The 25,618-nt window shown below is 49.7% G+C and overlaps 1 protein-coding gene across 1 annotated transcript in view; it reads right to left on the reverse strand.

The window, feature by feature from the left end:
• Positions 1 to 7,716: 7,716 nt before the first annotated feature.
• IGFN1 (immunoglobulin like and fibronectin type III domain containing 1) overlaps positions 7,717 to 25,618 on the reverse strand; it is a 37,176-nt gene continuing 19,274 nt past the window's right edge. The window contains exons 14-26 of the mRNA XM_063603424.1: positions 23,029 to 25,605; positions 22,349 to 22,473; positions 21,494 to 21,635; positions 20,805 to 21,104; positions 19,889 to 20,188; positions 19,182 to 19,355; positions 18,014 to 18,142; positions 14,918 to 15,220; positions 13,837 to 13,925; positions 11,792 to 11,987; positions 10,542 to 10,841; positions 9,457 to 9,783; positions 7,717 to 8,282 (exon numbers count right to left, since the gene is read on the reverse strand). Coding sequence (XP_063459494.1) covers positions 8,269 to 8,282; positions 9,457 to 9,783; positions 10,542 to 10,841; positions 11,792 to 11,987; positions 13,837 to 13,925; positions 14,918 to 15,220; positions 18,014 to 18,142; positions 19,182 to 19,355; positions 19,889 to 20,188; positions 20,805 to 21,104; positions 21,494 to 21,635; positions 22,349 to 22,473; positions 23,029 to 25,605 — 4,976 coding nt within the window. The 3' untranslated portion in view covers positions 7,717 to 8,268. The remainder of the gene's footprint in view (positions 8,283 to 9,456; positions 9,784 to 10,541; positions 10,842 to 11,791; positions 11,988 to 13,836; positions 13,926 to 14,917; positions 15,221 to 18,013; positions 18,143 to 19,181; positions 19,356 to 19,888; positions 20,189 to 20,804; positions 21,105 to 21,493; positions 21,636 to 22,348; positions 22,474 to 23,028; positions 25,606 to 25,618) is intronic.

Here is a 25,618-nt window from a genome sequence, read left to right on the forward strand (position 1 = left end):
CTTCTGAAACTATCCCAATCAATAGAAAAAGAGGGAATCCTCCCTAACTCATTTTATGAGGCCAGCATCATCCTGATACCAAAGCCGGGCAGAGACACAACCAAAAAAGAGAATTTTAGACCAATATCCTTGATGAACATTGATGCAAAAATCCTCAATAAAATACTGGCAAACCAAATCCAGCAGCACATCAAAAAGCTTATCCACCATGATCAAGTGGGCTTCATCCCTGGGATGCAAGGCTGGTTCAATACACGCAAATCAATAAATGTAATCCAGCATATAAACAGAACCAAAGACAAAAACCACATGATTATCTCAATAGATGCAGAAAAGGCCTTTGACAAAATTCAACAATGCTTCATGCTAAAAACTCTCAATAAATTAGGTATTGATGGGATGTATCTCAAAATAATAAGAGCTGTCTATGACAAACCCACAGCCAATATCATACTGAATGGGCAAAAACTGAAAGCATTCCCTTTGAAAACTGGCAGAAGACAGGGACGCCCTCTCTCACCACTCCTATTCAACATAGTGTTGGAAGTTCTGGCCAGGGCAATTAGGCAGGAGAAGGAAATAAAGTGTATTCAATTAGGAAAAGAGGAAGTCAAATTGTCCCTGTTTGCAGATGACATGATTGTATATCTAGAAAACCCCATTGGTTCAGCCCGAAATCTCCTTAAGCTGATAAGCAACTTCAGCAAAATCTCAGGATACAAAATCAATGTACAAAAATCACAAGCATTCTTATACACCAATAACAGACAAACAGAGAGCCAAATCATGAGTGAACTCCCATTCACAATTGCTTCAAAGAGAATAAAATACCTAGGAATCCAACTTACAAGGGATGTGAAGGACCTCTTCAAGGAGAACTACAAACTGCTCAATGAAATAAAAGAGGATACAAAGAAATGGAAGAGCATTCCATGCTCATGGGTAGGAAGAATCAATATCGTGAAAATGGCCATACTGCCCAAGGTAATTTATAGATTCAATGCCATCCTCATCAAGCTACCAATGACTTTCTTCACAGAATTGGAAAAAACTACTTTAAAGTTCATATGGAACCAAAAAAGAGCCCGCATCACCAAGTCAATCCTAAGCCAAAAGAACAAAGCTGGAGGCATCACGCTACCTGACTTCAAACTATACTACAAGGCTACAACAACCAAAACAGCATGGTACTGGTACCAAAACAGAGATATAGATCAATGGAACAGAACAGAGCCCTCAGAAATAACGCCGCATATCTACAACTATCTGATCTTTGACAAACCTGAGAAAAACAAGCAATAGGGAAAGCATTCCCTATTTAATAAATGATGCTGGGAAAACTGGCTAGCCATATGTAGAAAGCTGAAACTGGATCCCTTCCTTACACCTTATACAAAAATTAATTCAAGATGGATTAAAGACTTAAATGTTAGACCTAAAACCATAAAAACTCTAGAAGAAAACCTAGGCATTACCATTCAGGACATAGGCATGGGCAAGGACTTCATGTCTAAAACACCAAAAGCAATGGCAACAAAAGCCAAAATTGACAAATGAGATCTAATTAAACTAAAGAGCTTCTGCACAGCAAAAGAAACTACCATCAGAGTGAACAGGCAACCTATAAAATGGGAGAAAATTTTCGCAACCTACTCATTGACAAAGGGCTAATATCCAGAATCTACAATGAACTCAAACAAATTTACAAGAAAAAAACAAACAACCCCATCAAAAAGTGGGCAAAGGACATGAACAGACACTTATCAAAAGAAGACATTTATGCAGCCAAAAAACACATGAAAAAATGCTCATCATCACTGGTCGTCAGAGAAATGCAAATCAAAACCACAATGAGATACCATCTCACACCTGTTAGAATGGCAATCATTAAAAAGTCAGGAAACAACAGGTGCTGGAGAGGATGTGGAGAAATAGAAACACTTTTACACTGTTGGTGGGACTGTAAACTAGTTCAACCATTGTGGAAGTCAGTGTGGCAATTCCTCAGGAATCTAGAACTAGAAATACCATTTGACCCAGCCATCCCATTACTGGGTATATACCCAAAGGACTATAAATCATGTTGCTATAAAGACACATGCACACGTATGTTTATTGTGGCACTATTCACAATAGCAAAGACTTGGAACCAACCCAAATGTCCAACAATGATAGACTGGATTAAGAAAATGTGGCACAGATACACCATGGAATACTGTGCAGCCATAAAAAATGATGAGTTCATGTCCTTTGTAGGGACATGGATGAAATTGGAAATCATCATTCTCAGTAAACTATCGCAAGAACAAAAAACCAAACACCGCATGTTCTCACTCATAGATGGGAATTGAACAATGAGAACACATGGACACAGGAAGGGGAACATCACACTCTGGGGACTGTTGTGGGGTGGGGGGAGGGGGGAGGGATAGCATTAGGAGATATACGTAATGCTAAATGATGAGTTAATGGGTGCAGCACACCAGCATGGCACATGTATACATATGTAACTAACCTGCACATTGTGCACATGTACCCTAAAACTTAAAGTATAATAATAATAAAATAAAAAAAAAAGAAAATGAAAGGAACTGTGAAATGAAAAAAAAAGATAATTAAGTGAGAAAAGATAATGAGGTAACAGATTAAGAATAAAAAGAAGATACATGTTTCTACTATGAAGAATGAAAGAGGATATCACTACAGAGCCTACAGATAGTAAAATGATTATAAGGGAATATTATAAACAACTTTGTACCAACAAATTCAACAATGTAGATGAAATTGACAAATTCTTTAAAAGTCGCAAGTTATCAAAGTTCATTCAGGAAGTCATTGGTAGCTTGGATAGCCCTATATATTTGTTGAAAAAATTGAGTCTGAGATGAAATCCTTCCCACAAACAAAACTCCAGGTCCAGTGGCTTTATTGGTAAATTCTACCAAACATTTAACGAAGATGTAACATCAACTCTAAACAAACTTTTCCAGAAAATAGAAGAGGAGTAAGTAATAAAGAGTCTAAGACGACCCACACATGTATGGTCAATTGACTTTCAACAAGCATTCCAAGGTAATTCAATGGAGAAAAAGAAACTCTGATAAAAAAAACCCAGCTTGACTTTTAATACCTCACACCACACACACCACATACAAAAATTAACTTAAAATGCATAGAATGAAATGCAAGAAGTAAAACCATAACACTTCTAGAAGAAAACAGGAGAAAAATCTTTGTGACCTTGATTAGGCAACTCCTATTCTTAATTTACAAATGAAGAACAAGGCATAGATAGGTTAAAGATCTTGCACAACTAGTTAGTAGTGGAACTAGTCTTTAAACCCTTAAACTTATGCTTAGATTCTTTTTTTTTTTTCATTATACTTTAAGTTCTAGGGTACATGTGCACAACATGCAGGTTAGTTACATAGGTATACATGTGCCATGTTGGTTTGCTGCACCCATCAATTCGTCATTTACAGTAGCTATTTCTCCTAATGCTATCCCTCCCCCAGCCCCCCACCCTCCAACAGGCCCTCGTGTGTGATGTTCCCCACCCTGTGTCCAAGTTTTCTCATTGTTCCATTCCCACCTGTGAGTGAGAACATGCAGTGTTTGGTTTTCTGTCCTTGTGATAGTTTGGTGAGGATGATGGTTTCCAGCTTCACCCATGTCCCTGCAAAGGACATGAACTCATCCTTTTTTATGGCTGCATAGTATTCCATGGTGTATATGTGCCACATTTTCCTAATCCAGTCTATCATTGATGGACATTTGGGTTGGTTCCAAGTCTTTGCTATTGTGAATAGTGTTGCAATAAACATACGTATGCATATGTGTTTATAGTGGCATGATTTATAATCCTTTGGGTATATACCCAGTAATGGGATCGCTGGGTCAAATGGTATTTCTAGTTCTAGATCCTTGAGGAATCACCACACTGTCTTCCACAATGATTGAACTCCCACCCACCAACCAACAGTGTAATTTACACTCCCACCAACAGTGTAAAAGTGTTCCTATTTCTCCACATCCTCTCCTGCATCTGTTATTTCCTGACTTTTTAAGGATCGCCACTCTAACTGGTGTGAGATGGTATCTCATTGTGGTTTTGATTTGCATTTCTCTGACGACCAGTGATGATGAGCATTTTTCCACGTGTTTGTTGGCTGCCTAAATGTCTTCTTTTGAGAAGTGTCTGTTCATATCCTTTGCCCACTTTTTGATGGGCTTGTTTGTTTTTTTTTTCTTGTAAACTTGTTTAAGTTCCTTTTAGATTCTGGATATTAGCCCTTTGTCAGATGGGTAGATTGCAAACATTTTCTCCCATTATATAGGTTGCCTGTTCACTCTGATGGTAGTTTCTTTTGCTGTGCAGAAGCTCTTTAGTTTAAGTAGATCCCATTTGTCTGTTTTGGCTTTTGTTGCCATTGCTTTTGGTGTTTTAGTCATGAAATCTTTGCCCATGCCTATGTCCTGAATGATATTGCCTAGGTTTTCTTCTAGGGTTTTTATGGTTTTAGGTCTAACATTTAAGTCTTTAATCCATCTTGAATTAATTTTTGTATAAGGTGTAAGGAAGGGATCCAGTTTCAGCTTTCTACATATGGCTAGCCAGTTTTCCCAGCACCATTTATTAAATAGGGAATCTTTTCGCCATTTCTTGTTTTTGTCAGGTTTGTCAAAGAACAGATGGTTTTAGATGTGTGGTGCTATTTCTGAGGCCTCCGTTCTGTTCCATTGGTCTATATATCTGCTTTGGTACAAGTACCATGCTGTTTTGGTTACTGTAGCCTTGTAGTATAGTTTGAAGTCAGGTAGCATGACACTTCCAGCTTTGTTCTTTTTGCTTAGGATTGTGGATATGTGGGCTCTTTTTTGGTTCCATATGAACTTCAAAGTAGTTTTTTCCGATTCTGTGAAGAAAGTCATTGGTAGCTTGATGGAGATGGCATTGAATTTATAAATTACTTTGGGCAGTATGGCCATTTTCACAATACTGATTCTTCCTATCCATGAGCATGGAGTGTTTTTCCACTTGTTTGTGTCCACTTTTATTTCATTGAGCAGTGGTTTGTAGTTCTCCTTGAAGAGGTCCTTCACATCCCTTGTAAGTTGGATTCCTAGGTATTTTATTCTCTTTGTAGCAATTGTGAATGGGAGTTCACTCATGATTTGGCTCTCTGTTTTTCTGTTATTGGTGTATAGGAATGCTTGTGATTTTTGTACACTGGTTTTGTATCCTGAGACTTTGCTGAAGTTGCTTATCAGCTTAAGGAGATTTCGGGCTGAACCAATGGGGTTTTCTAGATATACAATCATGTCATCTGCAAACAGGGACAATTTGACTTCCTCTTTTCCTAATTGAATACCCTTTATTTCTTTCTCTTGCCTGATTGCCCTGGCCAGAACTTCCAACACTATGTTGAATAGGAGTGGTGAGAGAGGGCATCCTTGTCTTGTGCCGGTTTACAAAGGGAATGCTTCCAGTTTTTGCCCATTCAGTATGATATTGGCTGTGGGTTTGTCACAAATAGCTCTTATTATTTTGAGATACGCTCAGATTCTATACTTGACTGGCAGGGACTTTTTTTGGCTTTGTGTGGAAATGAATGAAAATGCCATGGCCATTCCTTTTGTCTTCATATCCCACCCCAGTTACAGAAGTATGCTAGCCCCTCCCAGGGACACCTAACCTGGCCTGCCCCAGGATATTGGCACTCTGCTGTCCACTGCCAAAAGAGACAACTGCTTTCCACTGTCCCAGGCCTCCGAGGGCAGGAACTCTGCCTCCATCGTGGTTGGTGCCCAGAGCACACATGCACCTGTAAATTTGTAGAATGTTTCCCTTTGGCATTAGACCAAAGGGCTGTGATAGCTACATAGGTCACCCTGAATTGTCTAATCTGAACCATTTTCCAGCCCTGGAACCCAATTTGTGCTTCCCTACCTCCTTGCCTTTGCTCATGGTGTTCTCCATCGTGATACACCCTTGCCCATTCCTGCCTGTCCAGTTGCTACTTTTCCCTCAAGCATGTTACCACTTTACGAAGCCCTCCTTGAGGTTCTCAGTCTGCAGCATCTCTCCTCCTCTGAACTTTATTGGTGCCTTTCTTAGAATATGCATTACAGGCTACCTTGGATTATGGCTCTTGGTATTCAAGTCTTGCGTCCCTGCCATGGGTCCCTTGGCTATAGGACTCATATCTGAGTCATCTTCATCTCCACCTCCACAGTGCCTGATCCAGGCTCATAAAAAAAAAAATGAAGGTGTCTTACGAAGCCATCATGAGTTATAGTCTTTTGTCCTTATATTGCCTCAATAGGTCAGTCCCCTGTAGCCCACCCTTAGAGGTACAGAAAGGTCTCTCTTCTCATCCTCAAGATGAGTGTCTGCTCAGAGCTAGGCATGCCACAGGCACTGGGTCACCCCCTCTGTGCAAACGACCTCTTCTCTGCATTTCTGAAACCACAGACTATTGGCCTGAGGCCCTGCCTTCCTTCAACTCCAGGACCGTGCAGCATGGAAAGAACTCATGAGAACTGCCCCACACAGGCTGAGGTGTCCAACCACTGCCTCTCAGTTTCTAAGAACTTCCTTCTTTTCCTATGGCCATGGTGTTGGCCTGCTGTGTTAGCAAGGTAGAGATAACAAGAGAAATTCCAAGGAAAACAGCTCATGCAGGTTTCTTTGGTGGGGGAAGGAATGAGCTATAAAAGGTTGTCTGGTCTGTGTCCCTGCCTCTGGGGGACACTCTTGGTCTATTTTAGGTGAACAGTTCTCTCTCCGGATCAGAGAACCTTCCCTTGGTCACATATTCTCACTCTTCAGAAACAGATTTTTGGCATTAACCCCTCCTCCTGTGATTCACCCTCCTTCCTTCATGCATCTGACCTGCAATTAGTGGCAAAGGGAGGCTGAGGGAAGCAGAAGCCAGGATCTGAGCAGAGGGAGTGAAGGGCAGACAGTGTTCTAGCTCATCGGGTCACCTGCTTGGCCTCAGAGCTGATGCCCTGGGAGAGAGTGGGGTTCAGCCTTCCCCGGGGCTCCTTCCTTTCTTTTGGCTCCTGGAAACTCTGGAATATTTCCTGGGAGCCTGAGAGTTTGGGGGCCATGCCTTGAGGATAATGGAGTGCAAGAGTTCTGGGGACAGTGGTGGGGTGACCCACCTGGGAAAGGGAGGCATCCCATCCCTCCTGTGACATGGGGCAGTGGGGACTGTGAAGAAGGTGAGGAGGCCTCATGCAGCCTTGAGTGAGAGTCACACCCTCATGCACTTGAGAGCCTCTTTCTTCTCCTTCTGACAGGGGCTCAGATCCTGGAGTAGGATTCTCCCCAACTCAGACTCTTTCTGGTCCCGGGGAGTGACAGACATAGGCCAACCCTAGGCAACCACAGCCCTGTGGTCCCCACACACGTAACACCTGGGGAGGCCTCCAGCCCTGCTGCTCACAGGATTTCTGCCAGTCAGAAGAGTGCAGGAAACACAGGCCAGGAGGAAGAGAAGCCTCTCCATTACCCTCTAACCCTTCTTGGCTTTCTCACCCTTGCAATCAACTATGCAGGCCTGGGCTGCAGGAGAAGAGTCCAGTTCTGAGCCCGTTCTTCCTCCATCCAGAACCCACCCATCCTCCCAACTGAAGCCTGGAATAAAGGCTCCGCTTTGGAAATCTTTCCTCCAACACACCCATCCCAAGTAAATTTGCCAATGATCTGCCTGTATTAGCCTAATGTTTTAATGAAGAAACATACAGAAAGCACATGCTGCAACCCTGGAATCTCTTGAATCCAGGAGGTGGAGGCTGCCCCCACCCCCACACACGCCCTTGATGCCCTAGTCCTCACCCATGTCCTCTGACCTCCTCTCCTCTTCCCTCCCAGTGGTCACAGCAGGCCCAGCTGTGCCCACCCTCCCTCCAAAGGGCTCAGCCCAGGAAAATAAGGAGCCGGCCCATCCTGCAGGCAGGTGCCCTCTGGATCTCCTGAAGCGAAGAAGAAAGAAACCCATATGGTGAGGGTCCAGGAGGTTCGCTGTCATTCTGTTGAGTGACTTAGCTTGGAGCCAGGAGGTGGAATGCCCTCCTCCCTTGTTTTTCTTCCCCAAGGACTTCACGTCCTCCTGGCCAAAACCTCGCCAGGCATCTTCTCACTCCCATTTTCCTGGGGCTCTGGGCACAGCCTCCATCCTTGGGATTGGCTTCCCGGGCCAGTGCAGGTGTCGGAAGTGAAGCTTCAAGGGTCCAGGACCATCCCAGGGTGAGGTGAGGCTAGGTGCTGGGTTCTGCAAGACACAGGATATTCCAGTTGGTCCAGAGGGGCAGCCACCCCACCCTGCATCTGTTCAGTGGTGAAGAAAACTCAGAATGGGGCTTAGACTACAGGCTCTGCCATCAGGGGGTGTGGGTTCAAATCCGGAGCCACCACGTGCTCTCTAAGCTTGGGCAAAACCCTTTGCTGGCCCCTCGGGGAACCATAATCACCCCCAATGCCATCTTCATTCCGGGACTACACGTGTACACAAGCTGGGGTGCTTTGAGAGTGGCTTCCTAAATGCCTAAGCACAGGTCCTACAGAGAGGAGAGATGCTCTGCTCCAGTGCAAAGGGGCCGTTTTTCCACAAAGGTCAATTGAGGCTTGCCTTTTATTGCTATTCAAAATATAAGGTGTTTTAAGTACTATCGAAGGAAAAACCTTTATTAACATATATATCTGTGCTACTGAAAAGGAGACTACCAATGAGAGAATCAGCATGGCTTTCTAGGCACTAAGTGTTCATATCTTGACATACTTAAGAAAGAGCAATACGGATGCCTGTTCATCTCTCAGCCTGCAATGTGTCGCGTGGCCCCACTGGGAAGCTTAGGTGAGCAGTACACAGCCCTTCAATCAAGAGTTGCTCACCAAGTTCAAATACCTCATTTTAAAAGTGGGCAAATCTGCTGGGCACAGTGGCTCACACCTGTAATCCTAGCTCTTTGGGAGGCCGAGGCGGGTGGATCACCTGAGGTCAGGAGTTTGAGACCAGTCTGGCCAATATGGTGAAACCCCGCTTCTACTAAAAATACAAAAAAATCCGCCAGGTGTGGTGGCGGATGCCTGTAATCCCAGCTACTCGGGAGGCTGAGGCAGGAGAATCTCTTGAATCCAGGAGGTGGAGGCTGCAGTGAGCCGAGATCATGCCATTGCACTCCAACCTGGGCAACAAGAGCGAAACTCCGTCTCAAAAAAAAAAAACTAAAACTAAAAATAAAATTTTTAAAAAGTGGGCAAATAAAGACCACATGTGGGCCGGTGTTGGTAGGTTAAATAGCTGAAAGTTCATAGAGTCAGGCAGAGAGTCCTGGTCTCCTGACTCCCCTGAATCCCTCTAGGCACCCCCCGGAGCCTCCCTGACAGGCAGGTGGTTGCTCTCCTGGCTCTCCTTCCTGCCCCACTGCCAGGGCAGCCACCATTACCTATGACAATGAGGGTGGCAGTGCTGACTGCCTGGCCCAGCGTGTTCTCAGCCACAGCCTTGTACTCCCCGCTGTCCTTCGGGGATACGCTGGGGATGGTGAGGGAGCACACGCCCAGCAGGTCGGTGCTGTACACCGCGGGGTTTCCTTCCAGGCTGCGGTCGTTCTTGAACCAGGTGACGTGGGGCCGGGGTGAACCCTGCACGGCACAGCTCATGCAGCACTCGCAGCCCTGGGGCAGCAGGTGGGACCGCAGGCCCACCAGGAACCGGGGCTTCTGGCTCAGGTCGGGCTCCCGGTAGCTCGGAGCCTTCACTGTGAACCTGTCTGTGGTGAAAGCCAGGGTGAGAGAAGAGGGTGAGAAAGCGAGGAAGGCCTGGCTGAGACCCGGGTCTGGGTAAAGAGTTCATGAAGCTACCATGTAGGCCTTATCTGGGATTTCCTGCCACATCTTGCCTGCAAATTTGGACCCCAAGGCTTGCCCCATTCTATCCTTTTCCTAAAATTCTTTATGGATTTTTTTTGTAGCTAATACACATTCACTGTGGACAATTAGAATACACAGAGAATCAAAGGAGAAAGAATAAAAACCAAATCATAATCTCACTACCTATAGATGACTATAGCTGACATTCTGGTGTAGAGCTTTCCTGAAATTTTTGTATTTTATGAAAATGAAACCTTGATTTGATTTTATAGCCTGCTTTTCTGTGACTGATCTTAAGGTCCACATCTACTTTGCTGTAAAATATACACTTTGTTTTCAGAGAAACATTAACCTCTATTTGCCTTATTGTCTGTGGCTGCTTTTGAAAATCCTCCCAAAGGCACCTCAGACACCAAAACACCCACACCAATCTCATTCTTCCCACGGAGGTCAGGGGTGCAGAGGATGCCAGTACAGGTGGGTGTGAGGCAGGAGCAGGAGGAGCAGCAGCTCGGGGCTGCTGGCTGTTATTTGGCATGCTCCAGGCCATCCCTGCCACAGTCCCTATCCTGCGCGCTTGCCATGCTTGGGTTCATCCCACTGCATTGCAGAGCGCAACCCCCACCCTGCCTGCTCCTCCCTCTCAGGGGCTGCTTACCGCGCTGCCGGGGGATGCACCAGGGCTGGCTGGTGTCCGAGGGTTTGCTGGCCCCCAGCTCATTCTTGGCCACCACCCTGAAGTGGTATTCGTGGCCGGGGAGGATGCCCAGGAGGGTGAAGTGGTTGGTGTGGATGCGGTCGGCTGCCTCGCGCCAGGGACCGTGCGCTGAGGAGCGTGTGAACACCGCGTAGTGCAGCGGGACATCCTGGGCCTCGTCAGGAGAGGGTTCCCACTCAGCCGTCACCGTCCCAGGCACGTTCTCCTGCAGGTGGATGGGCCCAGGCGCCTGCGGGCATGCTTCAGGAGAGACGGCAGAGGGAGGTCACGTGGAGGGGACCCAGCAGGGCTGCTACCAGCTCCCCTCCAGGTCCCAGGACTTCTGAGGGTCCTGGGGAACGCAGTCTTGCCACACAAGTAGCTGGACCCAGAGTAAGCTTGGCCAGCGGTCCACAGTTATCTCTAGAGGGTAGAAAATCTCCCCAAAAGAGTAATTTTAATTCACTTCAGTGTGTTTGTTTGTTTGTTTTTTGAGACGGAGTCTGGCTCTGTCACCCAGGCTGGAGTGCAGTGGCACGATCTCGGCTCACTGCAAGCTCCAACTCCCAGGTTCACGCCATTCTCCTGCCTCAGCCTCCCAAGTAGCTGGGACTACAGGCGGCCACTACCATGCGCGGCTAATTTTTTATATTTTTCGCAGAGATGGGGTTTCACTGAATTCACTTCAGTTTTTAAGTAAAATGACACAGGACAAGGCATGCATTTTTGGACAGAGGCAGGGCTCTCATGAGGCTGCATTACAGAGCCCCCACTGTTAGTCTATTTGATCATTTCTGGATATCCAGAAGCTCCTCCAGGGCAAGGGCTGTGTGGAGCCACAGCTGGGGAGGAAAGCCTTTATCCTGTGCAACGGCTGCAGACAATTTTGTCCCCTGGGTCTTTGGAGTGATGTAACAGTGGTAACTGCCTCTGCTCACTGACTCAACGGGAAGGATAACTGAGGTTGGAGAGGAGACATGACATGACTGTCTCTAGGCTCCTGAGGCAGAAGGACAATGGAAGTCCCCAGGGGATCTTCCGGGGTCCTTTCTACTTTCTATCATCAAGCATGGAGGAAAGGTGGAGAATGGTCACTTTGCATACCCAGCCCTGGTAGAGTGGCTGAGACCTATGATCAGACCAGTGGACACCTCTTTGCCTTGGTGAGTGGCCGAGCCAGCGTCCAGAGCCCAGAGCAAGGCCTGCCTCACCTGCCACCCTGATACGGAAGCTGTGGGCAACCTCCTTCCCCTGCAGGGTCCTCAGCACCACAGTGTATAGACCACTGTCCAAGAGTCCAGCCACAGGGATCAGAAGCTGCGTGAGGCCATCCTTAGTGACAGTCACACTTCTTTTGGGCAAGGGCAAGCCATCCTTCAGCCAGGTCACCTCAGGCATGGGCATGGCCTGAGACAGGAGAGGAAAGAAAAGTTGAGAAGGGGAAGCTGGCAGTTTCATGGAGGTGATGGCATTTAAGCTAGGCCAAAGGTAGAAGCGGTGAGAAGAGTCTTCTACAAGGAGAAAGTCGACCAGAAAACACAGAACATCAACAAGAAAACACAAGTGGGAAAAAGGGGTGGTGATAAAGTGTGAGGTTGGCAGGCGGGTATGGTAGGGGGGCGGTAGAACAAGGAAGTTGGACGAAGAGGTTCGGCAAAAATGCAAAGTGCCCTCCACGTCACACCTCTACAGACATCTGGACATTATCCTGTAAGCCAGGAGCCGCTGTTGTCAGATTCTGAGCAGGAAAGCATAATGAGTTCTGGATTCACATGGCAGGGGGTGGGATGGGAATGAGAAGGGATGTGTGGGGAGGGGAGTGTTAACCACCCTGGCAGCCAAGACCATGTAGGAGATAATTTGGCAATAGTCTAGGAGGAAGATTGCGGTGTCCTGGCCTTGAACTGTGGTGACCCTGAGCAGGGTGGGAAGGCCAGCCCAGCTGCTTGGTGACCATGCCGTCAACTCCCTACGGGGCCCTAAGTACAGGGCATGGTGGGCACCAGAGTCAAACGAAGATGCTGATAGTCACTAACTGACCTCACAGGATTGTTCTGAGAATTTAAGGCGTTAATAATAAATACACGGAAAGCAGAGAGAACAAGGCCTAGGACATGGTAACTACTCAATGTGCATTAAATATTTTTGTCATCATTATCATTGTCATTATTGTGGTTAAGAACAAGTCATTTAGAGTAAGATAGACTGGTTTGAATTCCTACACAGATGATGATGATTTTAAACAATAATAATATTAAAACATATTGGGTGCTGTCATATGCCAGGCCCTACATATACACTTTCAATATATTAATTCCTTGAACCCTCAGACCTTTGAGGTAGGTTACTATTATTATCCCCTTTTGACAGATGAGGAAGGTGAAACACAGAGATGTTAAGATATTTGTTCTGGCTGGGCACAGTGGCTCACACTTGTAATCCCAGCACTTTGGGAGGCCGAGGTGGGCAGACTACGTGAGGTCAGGAGTTTGAGAGGCCAGCCTGGCCAACACGGCGAAACCCCATCTCTACTAAAAATACAAAAATTAGCTGGGCGTGATGGCGGGCGCCTGTAATCCCAGCTACTTGGGAGGCTAAAGCAGGAGAATCGCTAGAACCCGGGAGGTGGAGGTTGCAGTAAGCCGAGATCGTGCCACTGCACTCCAGCCTGGGTGACAGAGTGAGACTCCATCTCAAAATAAATAAATAAATAAATAAATAAATAAATAAATAAAATTTGTCCAAAGTCAAACGGCTGTGAGTGATGACATCAAAATTTGAACCCAGGCAGTTTGTACTTTTAGCCACCACCCTACTGTTGTAAAGTCAGGTGGTGTTGGTGTTGGTTAAGGATCACCCTGAGTCAAATATAGGTCATGTGCTTGCACAAAAATACATTGTAAAGTCAAAGGGGATCATCTGCACGACCGGCTCCCTGAATTCCCAGACTAGGAGAGGAGGAGAACCGAAGAGCCTTAGTTTGGAGGTGCAGTAGCTGAAGCTACCACTAGAGGGATTTGCAGGCCTGGAGCAGAATGGCCACCCAGCCGCCAAGTGAGGGCGGTACCTTCAAGGAGGACCTGAATCCTTCCTGCCTCATGTCTCTCACCTGATTTCCACAAGCCCAGTCAGTGATTTCCACAAGCACTGACTAGGGGCCAAAAAGGAACAGGGAAGAAAAGAGAGCCACAGGGCTGAGTCTGGCCCCCTTGGCCTCTCTGGGCTTCCCTCCCCACACCCCTGTAGGTACACTCACTTCAAAGGAGACGGGCACACGAACCGTGTCCCCGACCTTGACTGTCAGCAAGTCCTTGGTGCTGGAGTCCACGAGGAACTTGGGACAGACTGAAACGCACAAGAGGACTGGTTACCTCCCTCCTCCCTCACAGTTGGACCCCAGCCCCAGGTCCCCAGCAAGGTAGGGCTGGAGGGGAAGACTGGGCCAGTCGGATTGATGCTGAGATCCCAACACACTGGGGCCTCTAAAGGACTGGGGTGCAGCTGGGAGCAGAATCTTCAGGGGAGACCCCAGGGGCTGGTGGGGAGATGCTAGCAGGGGAGGGACAGGAGCTGAGAAAGGAACCCCGCAGGGAGAGGGGTGGACTAGGCTGGAACAGAGGAAGATGCAGATATGTGGCAGAGTGCTTATGTTTTGCAGATGAGATAAACACCAATCTAAGACAGGAAATGACTTGCCTGAGGTCACACCTTGTTCGGGAGAGAGCCAGGACAAGATTCTGGGACTTTGGACTCCGTGTGCTGTGTTTGTGACTCCCTACTGCCACAGTGATGACTAGAGTCAGCTGGGGTGGCCCAGTGTCAGCTTGGGTCAAAGGCAGATCAGGTGCTTGTGGTGGTTAAAGCCCAAAGGGAAAGACAATCCTCTTTTCAATAATAACGGGGAGCTGGGCATGTCCCATTCTGAACGTGAACCATGGGAGCTGAGCTGCACTTAGGCCTTCGAAGGCCATGCCCGGGAAGCAGCCACTCTCTTTCCTACAGAACATCAACTTTGGAGTCTCCAGGTTTAAATCCTGGCTGTACCACATACCATTAGTGACAACTAGGGCAAAGTACCTTGAAACTCAGTTTCCTTCTCTGTAACTTAGGAATAAAAACATTAATATTGTAGTATAGTTATGAGTCGTAATGAGAAAACATTTCTAAGAAGGGACTGCCCAGCCCAGTACCTAGCACCTAGTAGGTGCTCAATAAATGTTACTTCCTGAAACTGAGGGTGGGGATCCTGGCTTAGCAAGTGCATTGCGGCTACTCAGGGGCCCCCTCTTAGGAGGGGCCTGCAGGGCTCAGGGGTCGGGGAAGGAGGCAGCACTCACCAGTAACAGGCATGGCTTGCACTAATGTGTCCAGGGCAATGGGCTGACTCTGGCCTCCTTCATTAACTGCTGTCACCCGCACGAAGTAGCCCTCTCCAGGCCGAAGCCCCTTGGCCGTGTAGGTGGTGACTGGCATGGTGCCCACATGGCACGGGAGCCACTGGAGACTGTCTGGGCTGCACAGCTCCACCACATACCCCTGGGCTTCATCCCCGTCCTGGGTGTCTGGCCCAGCCCAACTCAGAGTGATGCTGGTGTTCGATCTGTCTGTGACTTGGAGATTCGTCACCGGCCCAGGGGGTCCTGCCAGGCACCATGGGAGAGTCAGGAATGGCATCTCCTGAGGGAGGCCACTCAGTGTGGATATTGATTAGCCTTCCTTGTGGGAGACTGGGAATTGTTTTCACTTAGCAATTCTGCCTTTAGATTCTTCCTGAAGCACCTACCTTGTTCCAAATTCTTACTGTAACCAGCACTTTGTCTCCGTTATGCACACAGATCCCAGGCCACCTCCACCAGGAAGCCTCCCTCAACTCATTCCCCTCATTCATTCACCAACCTGCCAAACGCCTTCTCCTAACTATCCTTCTGTAATTCCTGAAAACTGATATTTTGGTTGATGACCTCTTGGGTTCCATTATCCCGTATGACTAGACTTCTATGTGTTTTTATTCTGGACTCTAAGCTCTTAGAGTCACGACTCTGCCTTTTGGGTACTCAGTGCAGGCTTCTTGTTCTCCACTTATTACATGAGAACAATAATAATAGCCCCACCTACCCACAGAGGTTTTAGAACAAGCAAAAAGCACAATGAGTATGAAAGGGCTCTGGCCCTCAAGCCTGGCTGCACGTTGGAATCACCTGGTGAGCTTAGAAATACTGGCACCTAGATGCCACCCCAGAGATTCTGATTTAATTAGTCTGGGGTGCAGTCTAGGCATCAACATTTTTAAGAGTTTTCCAGGTGTTTCTACATATGCAATGAAGTTTGAAAACCACTGGGCTAGGGCAGTACTTCTCAAACTTTAATTAGTATAGAAGTTACCTGGGGATTTTGGTAAAAAATATAGACCCTGATTCAGTAGGTCTGGGGTGAGGCCTGAGATTCAGCATTTCTCATAAGTTCTAATAAGATGATGTTGCTGGGCCATGGGCCTTGCTTAGCAGCAAGAATCCAGAAAATGTAGTGATTGCTGTGGCTACTGTTAGACACTGCTTATCCTATCTATTGTCTCTACTTCCCACCACTGATAAAAGAGATTAACAGGCTGTGGTCCCATGGCTCATGCCTGTAATCCCAGCACTTTAGGAGGCCGAGGCAGGAGGATAGCTTGAAAGCAGGAGTTCAAGACCAGCCTGGGCAATATAGTGAGACCCTGTCTCTACAAAAAGATAAATTAGCAGGGTGTGGTGGCACATGCTCATAGTTCCAGCTGCTTAAGAGGCTGAGGCAGGAGGATTGCTTGAGGCCAGGAGTTCAAGGCTGCAGTGAGCCGAGATTGCATCACTGCATTCCAGCCTGGGTAAAAGAGTGGACCCTGTTAGAGAGAGAGAGAAAGAAAGGAAAGAAAGAAGAGAGGGAGGGAGGAAGGGGGAGAGAGAGAAAAAAAGAAGAGAGGGAGGGAGGAAGGGGGAGACAGAAAGAAAGAAAAAGAAAGAAAGAAAGGAAAAAAAAGAAAGAACAGAAAGAGAAAGAAAGAAGACAGGGAGGGAGGAAGGGGGAGAGAGAGAGAGAAAGAAAGAATGACAGACAGAAAAAAAGAAAGAAAGAGAGAGAGAAATAGAGAAGGAAAGAGAGAGAGAAAGAAGGAAAGAGAGAGAAAGAAAAGAACAGAGAAGAAAAGAAAAGATAGGACAGGCTTGGTCCATTTGCAAGGAGTAAGTTGCATGGGCCGGCTTTCCTCCCCCATCCCTCCATTCCACGTCCTGCCCTTCCTAGGACTAAAACTCAGATACCACTTGAACAATGAAATGTACAGAATGTTCCGGTCTTGTTGGGTTCATTCAAACAGCCTGAACACCTGCAGTGGGCTGGGCCCTGTGGGGCACAGAGATGCTCTCCAGGTGTTGACCACTTGGCCCATCCGTCAAGTGCCAGAAATGTGCTGCTCCCTAGAGGACTTGGCGTAGGCAAACTGATTAGGGGATGAGAAATACAGAGCAGCATTTTCTAAGCTGTATGCCTTGGAGTGACGCTTTTAATAGGTATTTTGTGAAAAAGCTAGATTTGGATCAAGGTTAGACAGGTTTTTTTCCCCTGCAGGACTTGGAAACATCAAAAGCTCACATCATACACATCTTTAATCACAGACATTTTTTGCTGTTCCTGTTGTTCTCAGAATGTCTGTTGGCATCTCTCAATACACTCCATGTTCCCAAGACCACAGGTCTCAGATAGAAAATCCTATCTCAGACTATAAGTTTCTCAAGGGCAGAGACCAGGATTGATTTACCTACTTCCTGGCACAATGCTGGCCATTTAGTAGGTGATGGGCAAATATTCATTGGATAGAGAATTGATGCTGAGTTTCCCCTGTTACCTGCCCTCCGCCCTGCCTGATGGGCAACACTAGGGTGAGTGGATGCTTATGAGACTGGGGCAGGTGGGCCAGCTTGGGGGCTGGCCTGCCTAGAGGCCAAAGAGTGAGTGAAGTGATCTTGAAAAGGACTCTGCTTTTTTTTTTCTTCTTTCTTTTCTTTTTTTTTTTTTTTTTTTTGTAACAGGGTCTCCCTCTGTCATGCAGGCTGGAGTGCAGTGGTGCAATCATAGTTCACTGCAGCCTCAAACTCCCGGGCTCAAGCAATCCTCCTGCCTCTGCCTCCCAAAGTGCTAGGATTACAAGTATGAACCATTACTTGGCAGGGAAGGAATCTTCTAATCCCACTGCCTGGCTTCTGGGCCTGTTTGAGCTCATGTAGGGCCCCTAAGATGTGGCTCACCCGAGAGGGCTTTTGATTTTTATATCCCAGCCCTCCTGACCATCTCTTTCAGGACTGCGCCGACCTGTGACCTTTGACCTCCCATCAAGTCCCACCCAGCTTCAGGGCTATCCCGTGCTCACCTCCACCCCCATCCTGGGTTGGTGCCCTACTTACTCATGGGGTCCCGAGCAAAGACGGCATCTGATGGAGGTCCAGGCTCTCCGGGACCTGAGGGAGCCACAGCTGTGACCCGGAACTCATACTGACAGCCCTGCCGCACCTCCGCCACCGTCCATCTCCTCTCTGTGAACAGCCCGCCCATGTGAGTCCCACCCTGATGGGGCTGGACATGGGGAGATAGCTTGGGTGCCTCCAAGTTCTGAAGGAGACCAAGCCTGGGGTCCTAACACATCCCTCCCTACATCCCTCCACCCGCTGTGACTCAGTTCCCTCCAAGGTGGAAAGAGCACTGCTCAGGGCGTCAGGAGCCTCTGATCCCTGTCTGGTTCCACCACTAACTTGCTGGATATTCTTGGGCAAGTACCTTAATCTCCCTGGTTGTCTCTGCCTTACAGAGTTGCTGTCATATTTAAATAAAGCAGAATCACTAAATAGTGAAATTGGGAGAATGTTCATTTCTCTCTTTCTAGAGATAAGGAAACTGAAGCCCTGACAGGCCTCAGCTCCTAAGTAGCAGAACTATGACCTGAATCCAGGTCTCCTGGCAAGCTGTTCTGAGCCCGTTCTTTCCTCCTCAAACCTGGACTTCCGCAGCACGCATGCAGAGCAAGGAAATGCTAAGGGTTATCACAAGACCCTTCAGCATCTGCCCAGCCCTTTGGCTTTTCCAAGTTCTTTCTGATCTCAGAATGCAGTTTGTTTCTTTGGAAACTACTTAGTGGGGCAGGGGATCCTTCTCTCCACTTTATGGATATGGAAATTCAGATCTAGAGAAGAAGTGAACTGTCCAAGGTCAAGGCCAGAAGTAGAGGGGCCAGGGCTAACAGCTTCATCTCTGGCTCTCAGCTGGGATTTCTGAATCAGGGCTCACCTCAGCACAGTTGAAATTTTTTTGCCAGATTCTTCTTTGGGGTTTTTGAGAGGAGGAGGTGGGCTCTGTCCTGTATACTGCAGGATGTTTAGCAGCATCCCTGACCTCTTTGCACTAGATGCCAGTAACATTTACCCTCCACCCCATTGTGACCATGAAAAATATCTCCAGACGTTGCCAAACCACCCTAGACGAGAAGGACTGTATTAAACCAATCTGAACTGAAAAGTCCCTGGGATCCTGGAGCCAGGAGGGGTCTAAGGAAGCTCTGGAAGCCAGGACAATGCTCACCAGGCACCGGCTGGTCGTTCACTGCTGTCCAGGTGTTGCTCCCCTTCTTACGCCTCTCGATCAGGTAGCCCAGGATGTGGGCGCTGCCAGGGCCCCGAGGTGCTGTCCATGTCAGTGTGATGCCCTGGCTGGAGGCCGACAGGATGGCTGGCGCGGAAGGGGCCTTGGGGAGAGCTGGGGGTAAGAAAGATTCCAGTCGGCCAGAGGCCTGGGAAAGGTGCCGGCTCATGGGGAGCCCCTGGGGGTAGGGGGCACAGGCATCTGGGACAGGCCACACTCCGCCCTGTCCTGGTGAGTGTCGGGGCTGAGCCAGCCCGCCCTAGGTCAGTGTTCTGGCTATTCAAGGGAAGGAACGAAAGGACAGAGAAGGCACTGCAGCCTCGGAGCCTAGAACCAGCCCTGAGACCCCTCAGCCTCCAGTCCTCTGATAGGATATTGGAGGCGCATGCTCCTCTCTCCCCGGGACCCGCGACAGTGGGCTTTGCTGGCCCATACCCTCACTCCCGGAGACTCTGTAAAACACTTCCTGATCTGGGTGCCAGATCCCAAATGCAGCTGAGGGAAGGAGTCTCCAGAGTGCTACAGAAGGGCCTCCGAAGCCCCGAGCACAGGCTGGTGTCACTCAGCCTCTGGGACAGCCTGCCCTCCTCGGCACAGTGGGGAGCCCAGGAGTGTCCCCCACCCCCAGCCCCAGCCTTTTCTCTCACCCTCAGGAGCCACCAATATCTCCTCGGACTCCAGGGCCTCGCCAGCCCCCTCTGAGGTCACAGCCCGCACTCGGAAGGTATACTTCCTGCCTGGCTCCACATGGGCATCCGTGAAGGTGGTGCTGTCAGCGGGGGCCTCGCCCACCTTCAGCCAAGTGCTCCTGCCAGCCTGCCGTCTCTCCACCACGTAGCACTCTACAGTCCGGCCCCCATTGTCCCTTGGGGGCTGCCAGCGGAGGCAGACACCAGCCCTATGGCAATCCTGAACCTCCATGGGGCCTTGTGGGGGATAAGGCTTGTCTGGAGACCCACAGAGAGGAGCGGGAAGAGGAGGGGTCAGAGGAGCTGGAGGGGAGCAGCGCCAACCCCCCCCAACTCCCCCCCACCCCGACTCCCCCCCACCCCCATCCACTCATCAGCAGATAAGCCTGCAATGGGGCAGACTGTCCAGAGAGCCTTGGGCATTACCCAGAGGGCCACACATTCTTGAGATGTCTCCACCCCCAACACACACATGCACCCAGGGATGTGCCATGGAATGCACCAGCCCCTCCCGGCCCCACCGTCTGGTGGCTGGTATGGGCACCTGCTCGGCCCAGAGCAGTCCTACCTTGCTGGCACCACTCAGGGCTGGGGACCACCATCCTACCCAGCAACTTCCTGAGGGCCCAGTGTATTGGGGTCAGAGAAGCATAACTGGCTCCTCCCCCCGAGCAGGAGCCCAGCACTGTGTTCATCTCAATTGCTTCTTCCTAAGCAGTCTGAGCAGAGTTAGGGGTAGGTCTGGATCTTAAACAGCATGCAAATGAGGATCAGAGCCAGCAGAGATCATACCCCAGGCCTGCCCTTGATGGCAGGGAGGGCCCAGAACCCCAGGGACTCTCAGGCCTTAGTTGGGGGAAGACAGGGCTGGTACCTATGACTTGCAGAGTGAGCTCGGCCTGCACAGAGCCTCCCTCGCTCCTCAGCGTCACGCTGTACTGGCCACAGTCCTTCCTGCTTGCGCTGGGGAGGCACAGCCGCGTGTAGCCATCCCCCAGGTCCACCTGGGCCTCCCTGTCACTGCTGCCCACCACCTCAGCCCCGTCCTTCCTCCAGGCAGCCTGAATGGGGAGGTGGCTCTGGAAGGGGATCTTCACTATCACCGGCTTCCCAGCCTTGACCACCAGTGGCTCTCTCAGTTTCTCTGTCACATCTGGAGCAATGGTAGGGGAATCTAGAAATAAAACAAGAGAGTCAAGGAAGACCAGGGCACTGGGCACCTGGGGAATATAGAAAGGAGGACCCAGAGAAGGAAGTTTGGGGGAAGAGTAAGGAATCCCCTGCCCCACCACATGAGGACAAACAAGGGGAAGGGGCTTCATCTGCAGCAGGAGAGACCAGGCTTAGACCTCACCAAGGACTTCCCGACAGGGAAAGAGCTAAGACGCTGGAATAGGCAGGGTATGAGTCGGCTTTTTAAATCATCTTCTCTGGGGATGAGATTAGATACTGGCTGCAGACTAGCCACAAATTCAGGTGTTTTAAAGCAAGGCATATCACCTGGTACAAAGAGACTGTGGGACAGGACAGGGCAGGGCAGGGCAGGGCAGGGCTGGGCCTTACCCTGGACAGTCAGGGTGGCCTCGCTCTGCTGGTCACCAGCTACAAAGGTGTACCTCCCAGCTTGGGTCCCCTGCACATGCGTGATGAAGAGGCTGTGCACGAGACCATCTTGCTTAAAGATGACTCCATCCTGGGTGGTGAGCTGGAGACAGGGCCACAGCAGGAGAAGGTCACCCCACTCCCATCCCAGTTCCTTCAGGCCAGCTAACCAGAGCCCTTTACTGATGCTGGGATCCTGATAACAGCTGTGTGAATGGAATGCTTATTGTGTGCCAATGCTCTCTGCGCTTAGCACCTTATTTAATTGTCATAACAGCCTTATGAAGTAAGTACTATTATTTGTCCCACTTTATAGATGAGGAAGCCAGACTGTTTGGCAGCTTGCTTGAAGTCTTATAACTGGTAGTGGCAGAGCTGGGATCTGAAGCCAGACTTAGCTGATACTGAGCCCCATGCCCTGAGTCACTGTGATGTCTCTCTTGGGGTGACAACTTTAATGGAGGACAGGGGATTGTGCAGGGAGACGAGGGCCCCCTTCTGGTTGGGATGAGAAGATGGCATTTGTACGAGGCCTTGAAGGATGGGTAGGATTCAGCAGGTATGGGTATAGAAGAGGTGTTTTGGATGGTGGAAGAACAAGGGGTATGCTGAGGGGTGTAGGATACACATCATTTAAAAATCCAATTTTATTTTAAACACACCAAGTTATTGGCTATTTAAACTTCTCCTGAGGTGGATACATTAGCAAAATGAAGAATGAAAAATCTTTCTTTCAAAGCCTCTATGCTCTTGCCCCTCTCTGCTTTACCTCTGTCCCTCCCACTGGTAAAGAGAAGGTGTGAGGGGAGGCAGTACCTTGACGCCATCCTTAAACCAGGTGCCGGGTCCCAGGTCACTGGTGAGGGTACAGGAGAGTGTGGCAGCCTCCCCCGGCTGCACTTCCATGTCAGCCAGGCCCTGGGAGAAGTGGCCCATGGGGCCTGAAGAGACACAGAGGGAATCCCCAGGGCCGAGCCCCCCAGGCCATGGCCTGCGCTGTGCCCCGCAAGGCCACCATGGTCCTGCCAACTGGGCTTGGCTGGTGTCAGCAGGGCTGGTTCCCAGCACCTATGCTATCTTGGCTCCAATGCCCTGGTCTTCCCAGACAGGAGCCCAAGCATTGCTGCTTTTCTCAGCAGGACCTAGGCTGGTCCAGGAGACCTGGGGTGTAAGGTATATGAAGGGCCCCCCCGCCACAGGTGAGAAGTCTGGTAACCCACAGAGAGTTGGGTCAACAACTCTGGTGCTGTGGACATAAGGTTTCAAGAGCAGATACCTAGGAGACCTCTGAGCCTCTCACAGGCTGGACCCCATCTGCGTAAAGAGGAAGAGGTTGCTTCCTAAATTTGCAAAAGATTCCTGAGAATGGGGAGCACTGGCAGGGACAAACTCCTGGGGCTGGAGGCAGAACTGGGACAGACCCAAGCATCCCAGTGGCCAGGGAGCTCCCCACTGTCTCTAGCCCATGGGAACCAGCTCAGCAGAGAAGCACCTACCTCGGGCATCCTTGGAGAAACTGCCAGTGCCAGGCTTGTATCTGGATGTGGAACTCCGGGTAGCATCTCTCCTCTCTCCACAGATGTCCAACCTGCCGTCTTTGCCACTTCTCCTGCTACCAAGGTGACCAGGCGGCTCCCGGCTCTGATCTTCATTCAGCATCTCCTCCAGGCACCCCCAGTTCTCTCCCATAGGCTGCCACCCCATGCTTCCAGCCTCGTCTGCTTCCCTTCTCTTTCCTCCTCCAACCTCAGCCCCTGACTGTGCCTGAGACCTACTCCTGAGTGAGCCAGGCCTCCTGCCTGACCTCCCAGCCTCTTCCACTCCCTGCCCTTCATCCTCCTTTAGGGCCCCAGGACCCTGGACCTCACCATTCTCAGCCCCCAGGGACCCCTGCTCCCCGAGGGACCTCTTTCCTCCTCTCTGTCCCTTGCCTCGCTGAGAGCTTAGGTCCTGGGTCCCTCCTGACCTATCTCTAGAGGCTTTTCTGCCAAAGGGACCATCTAAGCCATTCCAGGCTCCCTGAGGTCCGGACTCCCCAGGTTTTGGGGTGAGGGCATTCCCCCACTCAGTAGAATTCCCCTTGCCCAGGATACCTGAGTCCTCTGCATCAACAGAACTGCCCCTTCCAGGACTTGAACCTTTGCTATCCAGGGACCATGGGCTTCGGCATCCACCAGCCGCCTCTTGGCCTGGTGCACCCTCCCCGCCCTTAAAGCCCCCTGGCCCTTCATGGGTCCCACCAAAAGCGGCATCTTTCTCCTGCAGAGAACTGGAAGCTCTGGAGCCTGCGGGCTGCTTCCCAGCATCTATGCTGCCTTGGTTAAACCCCTGGTTTTCCCAATCAGGAGCCCAAGCATTGCTCGTCCCTTGTCTATCAGCAGGCCCTGATGTTGACTTGCCCCTTCCCCCAGGCATAGAGCCGCTGTCCAGATCCTGACCTGTCCCCACTGAACTCCCTGAGCCTACCCTTCTGCCTCCCAAAAGTGAGTCCCCACCTCCCTGAGATGCCAACCCCCCCTGGCCAGCAACTCTACCCCTGTCTGTCATTCCTGGGCCTGCTTTCCAGATGTCCCGTTCATATCCAGACCCTAGAGCAGCCATTCCTGCCCAGGTCTCACCTTCCACTGCCCCCTTGCCATCAAGAAACCCAGAAGCCCCCATTATCCCTGCTTGGTCTGGAGACCTATCCTTCGCCCTGGGAGCCCCTCTGTCTCTAGAAGACCCTGGAGTCCCAGAACTGTCTTGCCATTCTTTGACATCTGGTTTTCCCTTGGCACCAGCAGCCTCCGAGGCCTCAGGGATCCCTGAAGTTCCATAGCCCCCAAGATCTTTGGTGGAGCCTCGCTCATCTGAAAGAGTCTGTCGCCCTCCCTGAGACCCCAGCACCCCTGTGCCCCTGGGGCTGTCTCTGTGTGCCATGCCACCTGCAGTGCCTGGCATTCCAGCCATCCCAGGTTCCACCCCAGGTCCTGCCCCATCCAAAAGCCCGGTTTCCCTGGCTCGCTCTGGACCATGCTTGGAGCTCATGCCACCCTCTGATGCTACCCAATATCCTGACCTGTGACCCATGGCTTTATGGCCTCTGGGCCCAGCCTCATGTCCTATTCCAGCCAGTGAGCCTGGTACTCCAAGCCTCCCTGAACCATCTCCATAACCCATCTCACCCTCTGGTCCCGTTTCCCCAGATCCTCCTGAGCCTCCTCTATAACTGACCTCACTCCCTGACCCCATGCCACTAGTTCCCCCAAAGCCTTGCCTAGAACCTACCTCATTCCATGACAAAATGTACCCAGAATCCTCCAAACTACCCCTAGAACCTGCCTCGCTCCCTAGTGGATTCCTCCCAGAACCCCTTAAAACATTCTTATAACCTGCCTCATCCCCTGAACTGATTTTTCCAGAAGTGCCTAAACCATTCCTGTAATCTGTGTAACTGCCTGAACCCATTCCCTTAGGAGCTCCCAAATCCTTCCTATAACCTGCCTCATCCATTGACCCCATTTCCCCAGAACTCCCTAAACCATCCCTAAAACCTGCCTTATTCCCTGAACCCATTCCCTCAGGAGCCCCCAAATCCTTCCTATAACCTGCCTCATTCACTGACCCCATTTCTACAGAAATCCCTAAACCATCCCTAAAACCTGCCTTACTTCCTGAACCTATTCCCTCAAGAGCCCCCAAATCCTTCCTATAACCTGCCTCATCCATTGACCCCATTTCCCCAGAACTTCCTAAAGCATCCCTGAAACCTGCCTTACTTCCTGAACCTATTCCCTCAGGAGCCCCCAAATCCTTCCTATAACCTGCCTCATCCATTGACCCCATTTCCCCAGAACTCCCTAAACCATCCCTAAAACCTGCCTTTCTCCCTGAACCCATTCCCTTAGGAGCCCCCAAATCCTTCCTATAACCTGCTTCATTCACTGACCCCATTTCTCCAGAACCCCCTAAACCATCCCTAAAACTTGCCTTACTGCCTGAACCCATTCCCTTAGGAGCCCCCAAATCCTTCCTATAACCTGCCTCATCCATTGACCCCATTTCTTCAGAACCCCCTAAACCATCCCTGAAACCTGCCTTACTCCC

This window comes from Pan paniscus, chromosome 1, assembly GCF_029289425.2.
Source record: "Pan paniscus chromosome 1, NHGRI_mPanPan1-v2.0_pri, whole genome shotgun sequence".
Classification (NCBI taxonomy): Eukaryota; Metazoa; Chordata; class Mammalia; order Primates; family Hominidae; genus Pan; species Pan paniscus.